The sequence below is a fragment of the Sipha flava genome, unplaced genomic scaffold, assembly GCF_003268045.1.
Source record: "Sipha flava isolate LNK unplaced genomic scaffold, YSA_version1 528_pilon_pilon, whole genome shotgun sequence".
NCBI lineage: Eukaryota > Metazoa > Arthropoda > Insecta > Hemiptera > Aphididae > Sipha > Sipha flava.
Window position 1 is genome coordinate 65287 of NW_020273510.1, and position 18009 is coordinate 83295.

Genomic DNA, 18009 nt, shown 5'->3' on the forward strand with positions numbered 1-18009 from the left:
TACTTTTGATTGTGCAAACTAAATTTCAAGTCTAAATGTTCAACAGAAATGTGTGCGTGGATAGAAATCAAGTAGAGAAGTTTAGAACAATCCGAGTTACTGACATTCGATTTATCGAAAAACTACCGTAAGTGCTATATTGATTACTGAAGTTCATGGACTACCAGTATTAATGCATTCGTCTTATGTATACCGAAAATCCAAATATATAGTCCCCGATTGACCGTATATATATGAAGATAATATTGAAGCGAAGAATATTATAGTTTTATAATAATGTTTGTATTTTATTTTTTTAACACTTTTTCGCATAGAAATACTGGTCCAAAAGTTTTTTCTAGGAAATGTTTTTAAAATTGGCATGCAGTGGTACTTTGAATAGGTCATTTTTTTAAAATCAGAGTATACTCTGTAGCAAAGATATTTTTTTTTGTATTTGATAAAATTGTCTAATGGCGATTTTGATTTAAATAAAGAACTTTAAAAATACCTAATTTTTTGAAAGTCTTTGAGTCATTCAATATAAGGGTTTAAGTTTAGGGATTTCAAAATCGGGTAACCCTACCTATTACTATTATCCAGTTCGAGGACCTAAAAGACGAAGGACAAACTTCCACCACCATTATTTAAATAATAAATTTATATATTTATACAATAAAAACTCTATTTTTCTATACATAATAAGTAATGAGTACTTAAATGTAAATTAGCATGAACATATTTGTGGGTGCTAATTTAAAAAATGGGGGTGCTAAGCACACCCAAGCCCCCCCCCCCCCCCCCCAAAAAATTGTGCCTATGATTCTACGTATTTCACGTAGATACCTAACGAAAATCGAATACACCAAAAACAACGGGCACGCTTGTTAAAATATAGTAAAATACGGCTCGTTAACAACCTACATGCACACGCATATGCATCTCGGTATACATACGCACAGTATTATTACACCGGTCACCGCCGTTACGCCTCGTATACATTATAATCGCTATATTGTACACAATTAAGACGGCTGTACACACACCCGCACACATGTATATACCTGTATGCGACTCGCAGTACCGTGCCTATCATAATTAGCGCCCGGTGCCAAAAATAAATTTTCACGCCATGACCTCTCTACAAAATATTTTTGAACCATATAATTACAGTTAAGCTTAAACTATAAGGAGACTACTTAAGAATAGAGGGTTTTATACAACTACTTATTTTGTATTTATTAAATTAATAAAATAAATATTCAACGACTAAAGAACAATATAAGTAATATAACTCAAACTGATAATTTGACACCATGTTTTCTCACCCTGGTCCACTTAATTGAACAAGTTACCCTGACATTTTGTCTCTAGATTTAAATTTATAGTTCCCGTTATACCAGAAAAATTATGGTTCAACGATCTTACTCTATCCAGATACCTAATAATCAAATTTAACCGATTACGCATTGACCATCATCTCTTACCTTCTTGCTTGCAAATTAAATCTTAATGATTCCCTTCCAGTTGTGAAATTATCGAGAGTATTGGGTGTAAAATTCACAGAAACCAGGGGTGGATTGGCCTATCGGGAAATCGGAAATCTTCCCGATGGGCCGGTCCTTGTTTGGGCCGCTCTATGTTATTATATAATTAGCAAAAAAAGTTTTATTTTGTAAAATAAATAAAAACCATAAAAAAAATAAATATATATTTAAAGATGCATTAAGATCAAACTTCAAGTTCAAGTTGGAACTGATTAATCATGTGACTTACCCAAAACTATTATAGCTATAATTATTGTAAAGTGATTGTAGATTTTATTAATTTAGGGGTGAAACTAAACAAATTTTTAAATTGATGCAAAATAAAGGGAGGAGGGGTAAAATAGTTTAATTTGCAGTTCATGAGCCAGTTTGTTTCATATTTCCTGGGCCGAAAATAATTGCCAATCCGCTCCTGACAGAGACCCCCAGTTTTGGAGGGCTCCAAGATATCTTCTGATATTATCTTTTCCCTTACAATATTCCTATTATAATCTATAATATACATATATTATATTATTTGTATTAATATAATAACAATAAATAATAATATAATTCTGGACATTTTCACATGGGCCTCTTATCATCAAGTTGTGCCCTTTTCTGCATACTCCATTTAGAAAAAAAAAAAATCTGTATTCAATCTTATATTGTCTTTGATTGTCCTTCCTTACCTACCAAACGCAATATCCTTATTAATCTCTCAATAACACATTCAATACTTTCAGCGTTCTAAATTTCAAAATCTGTTCTCATTCTATTTATGTTCTTCATTCACAGGGCTGGTTTCTGTATATAATATTTTATTATTTTACTATTTTTATGTCATATGTTTTATCTATTGTATTTTAATTAATTAATCGATGTATTTTATTATAATTGTCGAGCAATAGTAGTATTTCTAAAAGCTCTATAAATAAAAAAATAACTTTATAGGTAGAACAAAACCTGTAGATAATAACTTATCATTCTAAACCAGTATAATTTATTTACGAATTAAATTTATTCAATTTCACAAAAAATAACTTAGGTTTTTAAATAATTGCCAATGAAAAATAATTGGGTACCTTTGCAACTTCTGCGTTCATGAACTATAAATATCTGAAAATATCTATCATAGACGGGTTTAAAATAAAATCGTACAAATCGATCAAGTCGATGTTCATTTATGTTATTAATGTTATTAAATTAATTATATCAAGTAACAATAATAATATAATATAAATGGTATGTTGTTAATTTGTCTTCTGACCGATTTCGGGGCAAAAATAAATACCAATACTAAAAATGAACTAGCAACACCGCCGATCAAGACTATGTTAATGATGTCGACTACGCGTCGATACCATGGCGTTAAACGCATTAAATATTTTAAGTTAAATAATATAGTTAACTTTCAGTAATATTACTTAGATTATGAAAAAGCTTTTGGCGCCCGATGCACACGCAACTCTCGCACAGCCCTGATGACTCGTGTTTTTAATGCGTATTGAACGTTATTAAAAAATAAATAAATAAATAACTAAATAAACGCTACCTACCTGTATTATGTTTTTAAATGATATTTTTAATTTCTTTTTTTAAGCGATACCATGTCATTAACGATCGTCGACCACTGCGGGCAAAGATCTATATGATGACATTGTGCGCGCACGTTTTTCACTCGTACCGCCGCCGCCGCCGCCGCCGCAGGCAGCGTCAAATTACGCGCGCGTGACGGTCGGTAACGAGAACGACGACAAATTCTAAAACTAGAGGGGGAGGGGGAAGAAACACGAAATTCATTTGTGCAAAACAAGTCGACTACCGCATCGTCGCGTTCGCGAGCACTGCGAAAAGAATGTACGTGCGAACGGTAACTGCAGCTCGCATGTTTGGTGAGGCCATAGGAGTAACGATCGTACATGCTTTTGAAAAATTTCAGTCCGCGGTGGAACAATGATGATGGGGCTACTCGGTTTTTTTTCTGACTAGTCAACTCAAACTTATAATATCACTCGGCATGATCCCTAAAACGAATGTAAAAGACTAACCTAACCCTAACTTAACCCGCCATTTCATAAACACAAATAAGAATGAATTTTGTACATTTTGTCGCATTGAAACTATGAACATCCTGTGAAAAAAACGTAACTTTGTAGAAACATTTAGTGTGTTAAAAAGAATTACAGATAAAAAAAAATTATTTCTAGCTGCAGATAATCGAAGTATAGAGAAAAAATGGTGTAAATATAATGCTGGCCTACTAGAAATTTTGTTTTAGAAAGCGGGGTCGCTCAAAAATCTCTATTAGCACTTTGGAACGCCAGTTATTGATCGTGATATTTCCGGAGGGAACAAATGGTTTTCACATCTCGACCATAACATATGTTTGATGGATTCGTAAAGAGCGACGATTATGATGGGCCGCCCAAGTTCGTGGAAGGGTCCAAAGTTTTAAATAATATATCCGGTCTCGAACGTTTCCAAAACCAGAGCGATTATAATTATTCGTGATTCCCTTACGACCTGTCCATCAAAAATAGATTGGGAAAAATCTGGCTTACGACAAAGTCGGCACCGCAACATTTTCGCGTTTCTCCTTTCATCGAATTTTCGGCGATTGAAGCACTGCCGCCCCACGCCCCGAAAACAACCGTCCCGCGCGTAAAGCTGTATTTTGTATGAATCCACGGCACACGACGTCCGTCGTCGAACGACAACTCACGCAGCTAACACGTGATTTGCACGTACGCAAGGGAATATATTACGATTACAATTACTATTGCCATGATTATTATTGTTAATATTATTTCTGTTGGTACTATTATTATTACTGTTATTTTCATATAGTGCGCGCGCGACGACGGACAATTTGTTTGTCGTGTAATTAACGGCGGCGGCGCGTCACGGGCTGAGGTCAGTGTTTTCCTTTCATCTTTCGCCGCCACAACCGGTGCCCGCTCCTACGTACTCGATACCTATTACGTACGCCGCGGCGTACACCCGTCACCGCGGCCGTAACGCGATACCGCTCGACCGTGCCGATGGTCGAAACCATTTCAAAGCGGACGTAACCTAGAACACCGTAATTCGTCCGTATTCGAGTATCCGACGGAGCGGTGTTGTAATGCAACCAATACGCGATCCGTGCAACACACCGGGTAGAACCGATGGTGGGCCCGCGAAAAACCACCGCGCGTAAATAACGTAGATCGTATCCACCTTTGTGCGGGGACTTTTAGAAAAATCACCGTCCCCGGTCTCCTCCTTTCGTCCGCAGCACATCTCAGCGGAACCGTATCGAAAACGGTACTCGACTCGACTTTGTACTACCTCGAGGATGGGCTAACAAACTTCGAAACAATAAACTTAATTTTTCGGATAGCGTTTATTTGGTGCGCCAAATAAATGCTTCGTTATGTGTACCGTTTTGAAACCACGAACATGCCTACGTCAAAGAACATATGATATTGTACCGATACGATTTTACTCCTCGGACGATGCGCGTTCTCAACTAAAAATGAGTTTCAACGAAACGCGTCTACGAATCATTGACTTTTGTATCGCATTTCTCGACATTAATTACTTAACACTTTGAGGAAAATAACATACCGCTCGCGTATACCGTGCTACTTTAACCTCGATGCCACGTGAGTGCTGACCGTAACGATTTTAGTTAATAAAAAGACAATATGCGATCCATTATAAATAGTCAGTATGCCGTCCGATGCGCGTACAGATTCGTTTTTACGGTCGACGGCAACGCTTATAAATGGTGTCGTGCCGACCTTTGAATTTTCATTTGGCTTACAGACGTTCGGTCTTAAGAGTATCGTAACTATTTCTCTTTCTGTTCAGCCAAATGACTTATTGATGGGGAAAACATAAAAATAGATTGCTGCATCGCATTGTGTTTTTCAATACTTATGATACGAGTGTAGGTTGGTGTTAAATATATTTTTATTTTTATTTTGATTTAATGCACATTTGAGGGGCTAAACAAATATTTGGAAGAAATAAGCCCCTTCCCCCTTGCCTCTACCTATTTGCACGGTCGCGAATAGACGGTCCGGATTATCTCCCAAATTGATAGTTTAGTTTAAAAATTACGTCTTATGGTTTACGGGAAAACATCCACAGACGCAAACTAAAAACGAGCCACTTGGACACCGATTTGTATAAGAACAAATAGTCAACGACACATCCGTCGACATACTTCGTTTATTATATGAGGTTAGAACTGTTTAACAGCAATCTTGTATACGCGATATCTGTGTAATATTGATCGTGCACTACCAATACGCGGTAATTTTTCATTGGTAACAGGTTCGTGCAATTACGTCTACTCGAAACAAACGGTTTGATTTGAAAAAACCTAATTGAAATAGAGACCGTAATCGCCACTGGCGTAAGTATAATTATATTGCAGTATATCGTTGCTTCGCGGTGTTAAGACGACGGTGATATACCGCGTACGAAACGAAAAAAGTCGAATTTTTTTGATACGCTAATGTTCGGTTCGTTATTTTTTTTTCTTTCTATTTTCCTCCGCATTCCATACGAATCGTTTACCCCTCTAGTCGAGAGCAAATAAATGTTTCCTGTATACATATACTCGTATATATACCTATATGTTATATATATGTGTGTGTAGCCCGTAACGGTTTATACATATTATATACGACGAACCCGCTCTATATAAGTACTTACATTAAAAAATATTAATAATACAAGTATCTATTTTACAAATCATATATTATGTATTGTTTTATTCTAATTTACCTAGCCGAATACGGCCATTGTTTCATGTGCAAGAGTGACACGATGACGGGACACACTATATACTGCAGGTCAGGAGCGTATTTATGGGAGGGGCCGAGGGGGCCCGGGCCCCCTCCAAAATTAAAAACACCATTATTAAAAATTATTATTTTTAACATGGATATGTCTTAATGCTGAGGGTTTCCGAAAATTTGTCGCGACACTGAGAACGTTGCTTATGCGATAATTTAAAATTTTATATTTATTAAATATGTTTATTCTTTTAAGAAAATATGTGGTGAATTTTGAGTGACTCTAATAAAAAATTTGTATATTACAATGTAGTTTTTATACTTATAAAAAATAATAAATCATTAAAAAAAATTGAGTTTCTTATTTCTCTGATGGTGTAAAGACAGTCGAGAAGTCTTATAGTGTTAAAGTAATTTTTTTTCGTAATAGTGTGCTTCCTCCTTCCCTTCCATCCAAAAATCAAATACACAGTCGACCTCCTCCGAAATGAAAACCTATATACGCTACTGCTGCAAGTACGATAGTTACACCGAATAACTACCCCACACATATTTAGTTATCAACTCATTCCCTTTTATGTAATTCAAGTACTATCAAAGCTTTATTATTTCTGCCAAACGACGTTTGCTTTTCAGATAAAAAATATAGATGTTTATTATATGTTGAGAACTTTGCACAAAAATAACATTCCAAGGGTATGAAGACCTCGATAACTTTTAAATGTTTAACAATATGTTGTGTAATTTATTTCCAATGAGATTTTATTTATCGTCGAGTCGCGTTTAACTTCTGAAATTCGCTGCACTTGATGCAATTTATCTACCCAAATACAACATTCCATATCACGTCGGTGATCGCACATAGTATAATAGTATATTACATATTTATGTATATTTATTTATTGGGTTTAAATTTTTTCAGATTTTATTCGTTGTATCAGCCATTTTCCTATCCTGCGGGTCAGTTTCCGCTCAAGATGATTCGTCGTCGTTGACTTACCAGGTGTCCTCCGATCGAGTAGTACAGGTAAACCGATTAAATATATTAAGTATTATATTATGTTACTTGTGTACTACATAGAATTAGAATGGTTATAACTTTCTCATATTTTTGCTTTTAATCACTTCAGAACCTGTTTGAAATTTATTTCTCATATCGTACAATTTGTATACGAGATTCAACTTAGGTATTGTATAGTTTTGCGATTTTAAGGTCTTAAGGAATAAACGCAAAGTCTAAGAAAATGCACTTTTCAATGAAAATAGCAACAGATCGGTAAATTTTTCAACGAGATTCATAGTTATCATACTTAATATTTCTTTTTTGTGTGTCTTGCTCAAAAATATTTTAGAAAGATCCTTCTTTGATTCGCATAAATTCAGAAACTAATTTAGTAATATTTAATTTACTTAACTTTACTTAACTTACTAAATTTAAGGTAAATTAAAATTACGAGAAAAAAATTTATGTATTTTTCAACTGAACTAAACGATTAGTATTTATTTCTTAATTTAATAAAAAATTAGCACGAAATAAACGGTGCAAATATAAACTTATATGATAAGTAATAACTTACATGATTTTCTTTTGTTACTATAAATCAATAAAACGAAAATCAAATCGTAAATCAATACTTTTTGAGTATCTCAGTATTTGCTTACATTTCCGATAGTTTTTTCTAGACATAAATATCCCAACTGTAATATTACATAATATAAAACAGTATACGATGTTTATATTGTATATATTATGTAAAACAATCAACATGTATTGTTGTCGCAGCATAAGGAAAAAGTCCTATGCGAACCAAAAGGGTAACAGTATAAAGTTATTATGAAACAAATTATAATAACGAATTAATGTAATACGACGAATCAATGGCGGTGTTTGTTTGATGCACTGTTGTGTTTTGTGTTTACGTCCGCAGGACACCAGTAATTATGTGGAAGCGCGTAACGTGGAACAAAAGTTTTTGATCAAACATATGCTCTCGCCAGACGTAACGTGCAACGACGGATCTCCAGCCGGGTAAATATATTATAACCGACTAACTTGTATTACAAGACACATTGGATTTAAAAACGTATATCTACTCGAGATGTTAATAATTTAAGTCCGGATGTTGAGAGATTTTTCCGGGAGGTAGTGGAGAGCGAGAGTTTAGACTTTGAATCTGAAAAACTGATTAGACGTTTTTAAATTTAATTTTCTTATATGATTAATATTAATATTAATATTAATAACAATAATATATCATAATCTTATAAAATTCTTGCGAATAATGTTCGTTATTTTTTTCTCGTAGGTTTTACTTGCGCCAATCAAACTACAGCAAAACGTGGATAGTATTCCTTGAAGGTGAGCCGCGACGATGAACAACGATTGAAGCAGTGGCGTGGTGAACATTTATAAACCATAACGCACAACACATCTTTTGTTACCTACCCACCCACTTTTTTCCCTAAAATGTCATCATTGACATTTTTTTAAAAATATAAATTAAAAAATACTAAAAATTATTAAATATTGAATTAATTACCTACTTATATTTTGCCAACTCAAATTTCAGATTAACAAAAACTAATAGGTTTTTCCCTCTTTTATGTTGAAATCAACTCAAATTAATTTAAAGAATACAGAATACATTCTTGATTTAATTGTCATGTGTTATATTTTTGACGTGTGTTCCTTTGCATTCGTTTTTCGTGTTGATGATATGTTAAAATTTAGAAATTTGCTAAGTATGTATTCGTCCAAAATCTTTACACATCTAAATCCAATCACACAATACCACTCATCCATACAATTTTTACAGCCTGGACGTCATAAAAACCCTTTCACCACGCTACTGAATTTAAGTCTATAATAATTACAAGGCTGCGCAATACTACAATTTACGAAAATCGATTAACTTTCTATAAATACATTTCACCGATCATCGGTTTTTTAAATATTAATAAATCAACTATTTATATGATGACACCTACATTTAATTTAAATAAAATTTGTATCAAAACTAAACAACTTTTTGTTTTAAATCGTTGGATATGTTTTTAGTATTTTACTATCACCGTCACCCAAGGGCGCCCATAAGAAAATTCTCAAGGGGGGGACAGCATTTTAATTTATCGATCTATTCATAAATAGGAATGACCCACGATATAAGAAGGGGTTTACAATTTTACATTATACTATTACATTATATATATATCAAACCGGAAGACAATAAAATAATAATTATCTAATCAATTTAACATAAAAGTAATTTATTGAAATTTTTATTTAATTAATAATATAAATTGGACACTTAAAACATTAGTTATATTTATTAAAATATTAATTTACAAATATTATATAAATATTATGATTGTGTACACACACACATATACATACCGTATTTCTGGAAATACACAATATTTTAAGAATTGATAATTATCCGTAGAATAGAAACGGAAAAACGTATTGTTATTTATATCTGATAACCTGATTTTGGAAACTAAATAAATAGATTTTTCATAAACAAATTATAGATTTTCATATATTAAATTAAATTTTTAAATTCTATTTAAATAAATATATTCTGATCATAGTAAACAATTTCCAAGATTTTTGACATTTTCCAGGGGAGGTGACATGTCCCTCCCTTGCCACCCCCCATATGGGCGCCCTTGCCGTCACCGGACGAAATAATAAATTAAAGAATTAAAATTAAAATAATTCTTTCTGTTAAAAAACATGACCACATAATGTATAATATTTTAATTCTTATTTAAATCCAATTAAGTACTTATGTGTATTAAACGAACTTTTTTTTTATTTGATTAGAATAACTTTATTCCTTGTTGAGTAAAAATATTTAAAAATAATAACTGAACGGAAAAAGTTACAATCAACAATGTATATCCAAGTAACTTTTACTTGTATATGGCTTATCTAGAATATATTTACCCGACCAGAATAAGTACCTCAACTCGCTTATTAACTGACCTAATTTAATATTTTATTTAATATTGAATTATTTATCTTACATTTTTGCACCATATATCATGTTAAATTTATATTCTGTACTTCCGGGCCACGGCCCATAATGAAAACGAATAAATAAACAAATAAAATCGAGTGACTTGAGCAGCTTTTTGATTTGTAGAGCGCGCATAGCACAATAATTCCTATTGACATTAAAACGTGTTAATGTGTTTTATATTCGTAGAGGGTTGGTGTTGTTATGACAAACAGAGCTGCGACGAAAGATGGTCACGAGCTGAATTCCTTATGTCGTCGAAAGAATGGCCCGAGACGCGATCAGGTTAGGTTAACTAATGATGATACCGTAATACATCATCAACGCGATGGGTTTCATTTGAGCCTTCAAAACTAAACTTGTAATTATCGCTTTTCAGTTGGAGGAATATTGTCCAGCAGTGCGAATGAAAATCCTTACTGGTGGCAGGCCAATCATGTGTGAGTATATCCCGTGATGGCGTAACAATATTATATAAAATACTATACGATCCGAGACGTGCGTGTTGAATAATATTTACACTATATATTAGTTTGGTAAATAATAATATTATTACATGTTAATATTAACTTTAATATTATTAATATTATTATGTTGTACACTAGTATGTGATAAATTTATGTCACTGTTGATGATACGAATCGCAACGAATAACCTATGCACGAATTCAATCCGAGAGAAGTAGGTAACGCACGTTGTACAACGGTTTAGAATTGAAAACCGACGGTCTTAAAGTTCAGAAATAATACCACGAACGTACATTGAGTGGTCACATTTTAATGACTGGGGACGGGGGAGGGTGGTTTAAATTTTCGTTTTGTTGGATTTAATTTTAAATGTACGAGTATAAACGTAGCACGTGTGACGCTTTGGAATATACAGTGAAAAAAAGTTCGTTTTTCGCACCCAAACGTACATTTACAAAAAAGTGATACTCCGCAAACGTGTTAAAACATATTCCGGAGGCTTGGAAAATATCTTAATGGACCGAGTCTCCGTAAGCCCTCTTCTCTCCTCTCCCCCTATCAATGAGATATTATAAGGTACAATCGTTTCGTTACAACTTAGTAATCATCTCCTTTTTTTTATTGTTATTATTTCAGTTTCGTGCCGTACTGCACGAGTGATATATGGTCGGGTCGGAGAGCGGAACCCCAGCACGGGTCGAAATTCACTTTTATGGGCTCCATAGTGATTAAGCAAGTCATCAGAGAACTATTAACCATGGGACTGGCCAATGCCAACGCGCTCATACTCTCTGGAAGCAGGTACATAATAATAATAATAATAATAATAATAATAATAATAATGTACAAATATGTAAGATTATATACTTTTTGTCGGCGATAAATCAGAGTGCGAGTACGACTTTAACGGTTTTATATTTTAAAGTTGCGACTGAGGAAAACCCATAACGTTCCTAAAGGCAGACGTGCCCCCTGTGCACATCGATTTCAGTGGCGTTTAATTATTTTACGATTTCAAAACGTATTTCAACGTCGCTCTGCGATACGTGAACGCGGTACGTTTGTTACGACCACAGTCTCCTGTAACGTGCAATGTAAAATTAACGTAATAACATATGATTACGGTATGCGTTATATATTTTATAGCCGCGCGCCACAACGCGATTTCGAGACAAATTTAAACGTTCAGCTTGGACGCGAAAAATTCACCGCACGAACTGCTCGACAACGGTCAACCCGGTCAAAACAGGTGTTCCGTTTGACCGTATGGACTCGTTCGGGTTTATTTTTATTTGTTTCTACTCCGTTCTCCTCCGAGGGCTCGCGAACGAATTCCCATTTACCGTACACCTACCGCATTGTACTAGACTCGCTGACCTGTTGATAACGTATTGTTCCAGTGCCGGAGGCGTCGGGGTCATGTTGAACATAGATCCTATCCAAAAGATGTTGAGGCAGTACAGCGGCATGTCGGTTCACGGCATCACCGACTCCGGCTGGTTCGTGGAGCAACGGCCGTACGTACAGGAAAGCCAGAGCTTGATCACGCCCGACGCGTCACCCATCGAAGCCGTGAAGCTGGGTATACCCTACTGGCACAGTCAGATACCGTCCCGGTGCCGAAACCTTTACATCGACGAACCGTCCAAGTGTTTCATCGGGCACAAGATTTACCCCACACTGTCCGGTGAGTTGCACATGTCCGCGCGAAATTCCACCCCTATTTCAAATACCTGCGCAGTTAAAAGTGTCCAACGGGAGTGACGCGAACGACGTGACAACCGATCCTTTCATCACTACTATGGTTTCATTTGAACACGGTTCGGGGACGGATGTCATTCTTTTAAAGTTCTGGCTAAATGGTTCTATGGGCGATTCATTTTTTCATTTTTATTATTTTTTTTCCTTTGACCCGTGGCAACTATACATGTTATGTCGGTTGCTAATCAAGATGAAACGCATGAACATAATATAACAGTATGGCTTCGCACGTGATTTCTCGAGTGGTTACCAGTCCAAGAACATAATCATAACTTCGAAAGACGCCTGTTCTGATACAGGGATTATGTCATATACCTGTAGTTATTCTTAGTAATATTTTTCCGATATATCGTTATGATAGCGATTTTTCGACATGAATAAGGTCAAGTGGGGTGGCAGATCATTATTATTAACCTCACAATACTTGCCACTCATAGAATCGTTGTCTTTAGTCATTTCCGAATGTAACACGTATAGTCGTTCGATTATTGCTCTAGTTTTTCTTCTGATACACTCAGTGTACACTAAAATTTAATAAAAATAATATAATAAATCTGTAATTTTATTTTTATTATTAGAAAATATAATTTTCTTTAGGCACGTGAACAATTATCAAAACCTTAAAAGGAAAATTTGGCTTTTGAACCAAAAAAGTTCGCCATCCCTCTAGAGAATACATATTGAACGCATAAATAACATTTGTTATGCATAATAAACATGAATAACATTTTTTTTCTTATACACATTACATTATCTTTTTCCTGAGAGTATTCAAAATTATCGTTGATAATTATTAGGTAATCTGAGTAATTTATAAATAATTTTATTATAAACAAAAACAGTCAGTATATATACCATATACTCTAATGCCGCTTTGTCATTTCTAGTGATCTTATTATATTATCTTATTATCTTATATTATTATTATCTTATTATTCTCACTAGAATTCTAAATAAAAATTATTTGTTTTTCGATGAATAAACGTATAAGCATTGATTATAAAATACTATTATTTATAATCAATGGTCTAAGTATAAAATAGTTAAATATGATCAAAGCTAGTAGTTATAGTACACTAAAAATTGCATTATCAGTAAATAACCAATGGAATTTATTATTTGTCCTTAATATAATTTTTTCTTTACAATTATTCATTTAAAATTGTTAAAAATAATAAAATTACTGAATTTAACTGAAACTACAGGTACCTTTTTGGTAGGGGACCCAGATCTTATAATTTTTAAGAGGGTCTACAAGGATTTTTCCGGTATTCCGATGGGCCAGTACGCGCATGGGCGTATTTTAAGGGTGAGTGAAAGGGCGATTGCCTCCCCCCCTGAATCCGTATTTATGGAATTAATTTTATGAGAGATACACATTTCAAATTTTATAATGTGGATCATTTTATAGCAAAATCAAATTATGCGTAACTGTGAAAACTGAATTGGGATTTTTGTCGGGTCCATACTTAGTGAAAAATAAAATAAAATACAAGTGTAACTTTTAAAACACAGACCGCTGTTAAAAAAGAACTTCACAAAATCGATTCTAAGTGGATCTAGCATTAGATTAAAAAATAACCACATATATAAGGATACACTTGATTTATTACCAACAATTTTACTTATAAATTTTGAGTCTAAATTAAAGAAAAAATTTGAGTCGCCCCCTCCCCCTAAAAGTAAGTCTAAATACGCCCCTGAGTACGCGCCTGTATACGATTAAAAACCGTCGCTAATCGAATTAAGGGGTTTGCGTGAAATCTTTAAGCGTATACAGGCAAGTGACGCGATCGATAAAAAAATCTCTGAAGGAGCAAAAATAAATTATCAACACTGTAGAGTTTATTATTAATTTTTTTTTGCACAAAAAAATAACCGAAATGAGCTTCAAAGAAAGTATTAATCTTTTTTATTTTATTTTTTCCTATTGTATACAAAACTATGCCACATAATTCCGAGCAAAAGTCAGTTATCTTAATTACCATTGTCCTCCGTACACATTAATTTATAAAGCTCGTTAGTTTTCAAAGAAAAAAAACTGGGTGATTTATTTTTTCATTTCAATTTTTTACAAATCGGTATTAACTGAAAAAAAAACCTCCCAGGTATTATTATTGTTCCTTCGGCTCGATCATCTATGACTCTTGGGCTAGAATATACATGATCACGTTCGAAAAAGAAGGGGCAGTATAAGCGCACAATTATATTTTTTTATCAACGAAATATTTACAAAATTTTATTTGATCCCTTGTAGTTCCATTGTTCGTGTTCCAATGGCTATACGACGAGTTTCAACTGAAAAACGACGTCGGCACACCGGTTACCAAACAGCAATGGGACTATATACACAAGATGGGCGAGAGCCTACGCAAGTCTTTGCTGAACGTCACGTAAGTGTCTTTACATTAAACGCATACCGGAGTTACATACTTATGTCTGGTTTTTGTATGCAATAACAACTGCGTTTCTCTCTACGTTCAAAATATTTCCTCTCTCCCTGAAAATGAAAATGACTTTCGCCCACACCTAACCTAGATTATCCATTTATCCATTTTACGGCCCTTTGAATATGATTCAAGTACATTGACAATAATTAGAAAGACAGACAACATTACGTAACAATATACAGGGCCGGCTTTAGAAACGATCGACGCGTGCGTATGCACAGGACGCAAAAATTGGAAGAGCGTGTGAGAGGCATTAAAATTAAAAATTAATTTGATTAAACATTGACGACGTAAATCATCTACTGTTGGTAGAATAATAATTTTCATAATGTAACTTAATATAAATTAACTTAATCATTATTATTATTATTTATTATTTGAATAATTTTGATTATAATGGGTTCTCCAGCTCCTTAAATTTTTGTTTATATGTTTAAATTGTTTAAGAGAAAGGGACGCCAAAGTAATTGTATCGGAGACGCTGAAAAAGCTAAAATCGGCCCTAACAATATATTTAATGTAATACTACTAATAAATATAATTTCACAAAGGAATAAGTAGTACCTAGTAAAAATTTAGCTTACAATAATAGAAAATGATTAAACAATTTGAAAGAAATAACTGTATGCATTTTTATGTCATAACATCATCAAAGAATTCTTTGTCCATTGCGATATAAACATTTGATTGACCTAAAGCTCGAGGGAGAATGTGCAGAGTAACAAGTATAAATCGCACCTGGGTCGGGTCCTTCCGTGGATCCTCCTCTCCACAGCTAAAATATGTAACTCCGGTGGTCACCGCCCACGAGGTGCACACGTTTTCACATTGGCCAAACTTAAACCAACTAATAGCTACTATGTTGTTCGCAAGTAGTGCTAGTCGCACCGGCAGTCTAAGGGAAGTAAGGGTGGGGATGCGGTGATGACGTGGACATCAAAGTACACGACGGGGGTATGAAGTTGGGGGTGTGGTTGTAGATACAAGTGCAACCAGTGGCGGTTTACGGAAGACCTGCAGGCGTTTACCTGTGTAGGTACATACGTTATATATATTCTTGTTTGGTACACGAGCAGGTGGGTGTTCGCTCCGTCGTGCGTGTCGCACACAGTGCTCACGAAGAAGGACTGGAAGAACATCAAGATTGACTCGGTGTCGCTGCCGTATGCGTTACACTGCTGGCAGACGGGGACAAGGTTTACGAAGATCAACGGGGGCAAGTCCAGATCTGTGGGCGGCGGTGGCAGTCGAGTGAGCAGCAATAACAGCCACCACGACAGAGCAGTGACCAGAATCCGAAACAAACATCGGCGTACGGCCGCGGAGAACACGTTGAAGAGAAGACAGAAGACGCGCCGCAACAATAACGACGACGACAGCTACAACAACGGCAATATCAGCGGTCAACAACGGTCCAGAGGTAACAACGATGATAATAATATTCTTTTTTCAGCCATACCTTTATCGCCAACACCGTGTGTATACGCTTTCAATCGGAAAATCCGCGAAAAACACATCGACATAGAAACTCTCATGGAGAAATTTGATATAAGTACCTAATGACTTTTCGACAAAAGTAAAACGCAACTTAACGTACGGTTACTAAAATACAGGGTTACTATATAAGTGTAAGCAGGCGTGAATTGGTTGAAGTAGAGGAAACCATAGATGCGTCTAGGAGGGCGCAAAAGGGTCTTTAACATTCCTGAGTTCAAATTTAGCACCCCTGGTTTTTTTTAGGTCAATATTTAATAATTACAATGAAAACCATACATTTTAATTTCGCCGATTTCAGCACTCCCAATATTTAGGCTCTAGTTGCACCTATGGGGGAACCACAACATTCATGCTCCATTCTTAACTATTTTTTATCATTAATTCGCATGTCTATTGTGAAAGATTTTTCTGTAATTTAACTAACAGGATTGAGAATAGTTCTCTTAACAAAAAAACATAAAAAATGTAATGCTAATAGGTATTTAATTATTGAGACAGACATATTACCCAAAACAAACAATATGTAGCTAATCTAACCTGGTTCTAGGAAAATTTGAGGAAATTAACGGGGAGATAGATTTAATCATGTCAATTCGCGAGTTCGCCACGAAAAGTCAGACACAGTGATACAACCTTTACAGACATCCGCACGATAAATATTATTTCCGTTGTTGGCTCCAAACATAATGTATGTTTTTTATTCTCCGCAGTGATCGATGGAGTTGACAGGGTTCATAGAAAACGTAGACGCCATCACAAGAACCACGCTGGCTGTAAACATCAGTTCATCCAAAGCTGTACTTGGCCGCAGTGCAACCAATCGTGCCCAAAACTTCAGAACCCCGCAACAGGTATGTAATTTTTTTTATTATTCTCAACCCCTAGGTTTCGGTCTACAACTCTATTTAGTTAATTGCTCTCCTATTTAAGTTCCTATAAGTTATTGACTCACGCATCATTTTAAATTTGTCCTCTAAAAGAATTTTGAGGACGCCCTGCAATTGTAATTGTCTTTCCTCCTATTACACTATACGCAACTCTTCTGCGGGTATCTCAGGACATGATGAACCATTTGTTATCAGTGGCAGATCCACAGGGAGAGGGGGTGTTAACCCCCCAAAATCAGGAAAAATATATATTTTAAATTAAGATTTTTTTTTTTTTTCAAGTATGAGGGAAAGTATATAATTTGTATTTTTATTCAAACAAGAAATTAGCAGTCTTAGATTTAAATTAATGTATTATATTACTTACTATTATCTTAATTCATTATCGATCAATAATTGCAATGTAATGAAAAATATGCCAAGAGAAAACATTTTTGTACTTTGATTGATTTTGATTTTCATTATAACTTAATACAAATTTAAATAAAATTATTGCCATTCGGCATGTTCTGAAAAAAATGATTATACAACAAAAAAATAAATAACAACAAAAATTATTTAATATTTGTATTAAGTACTGAAAAACAAAATATTAATTAATAAGTAGGGCTCGGATTTTAAAGCATA

At 34.6% G+C, this 18009-nt stretch overlaps 1 protein-coding gene across 1 annotated transcript in view; it reads left to right on the forward strand.

Moving 5' to 3' along the window:
* LOC112690915 (palmitoleoyl-protein carboxylesterase notum1) overlaps positions 1 to 18009 on the forward strand; it is a 49118-nt gene that overhangs the window by 25814 nt on the left and 5295 nt on the right. Inside the window, exons 2-11 of the mRNA XM_025565019.1 lie at positions 7221 to 7325; positions 8227 to 8327; positions 8605 to 8657; positions 10510 to 10605; positions 10700 to 10760; positions 11424 to 11588; positions 12188 to 12474; positions 14806 to 14941; positions 16075 to 16418; positions 17206 to 17346. Coding sequence (XP_025420804.1) covers positions 7221 to 7325; positions 8227 to 8327; positions 8605 to 8657; positions 10510 to 10605; positions 10700 to 10760; positions 11424 to 11588; positions 12188 to 12474; positions 14806 to 14941; positions 16075 to 16418; positions 17206 to 17346 — 1489 coding nt within the window. The remainder of the gene's footprint in view (positions 1 to 7220; positions 7326 to 8226; positions 8328 to 8604; positions 8658 to 10509; positions 10606 to 10699; positions 10761 to 11423; positions 11589 to 12187; positions 12475 to 14805; positions 14942 to 16074; positions 16419 to 17205; positions 17347 to 18009) is intronic.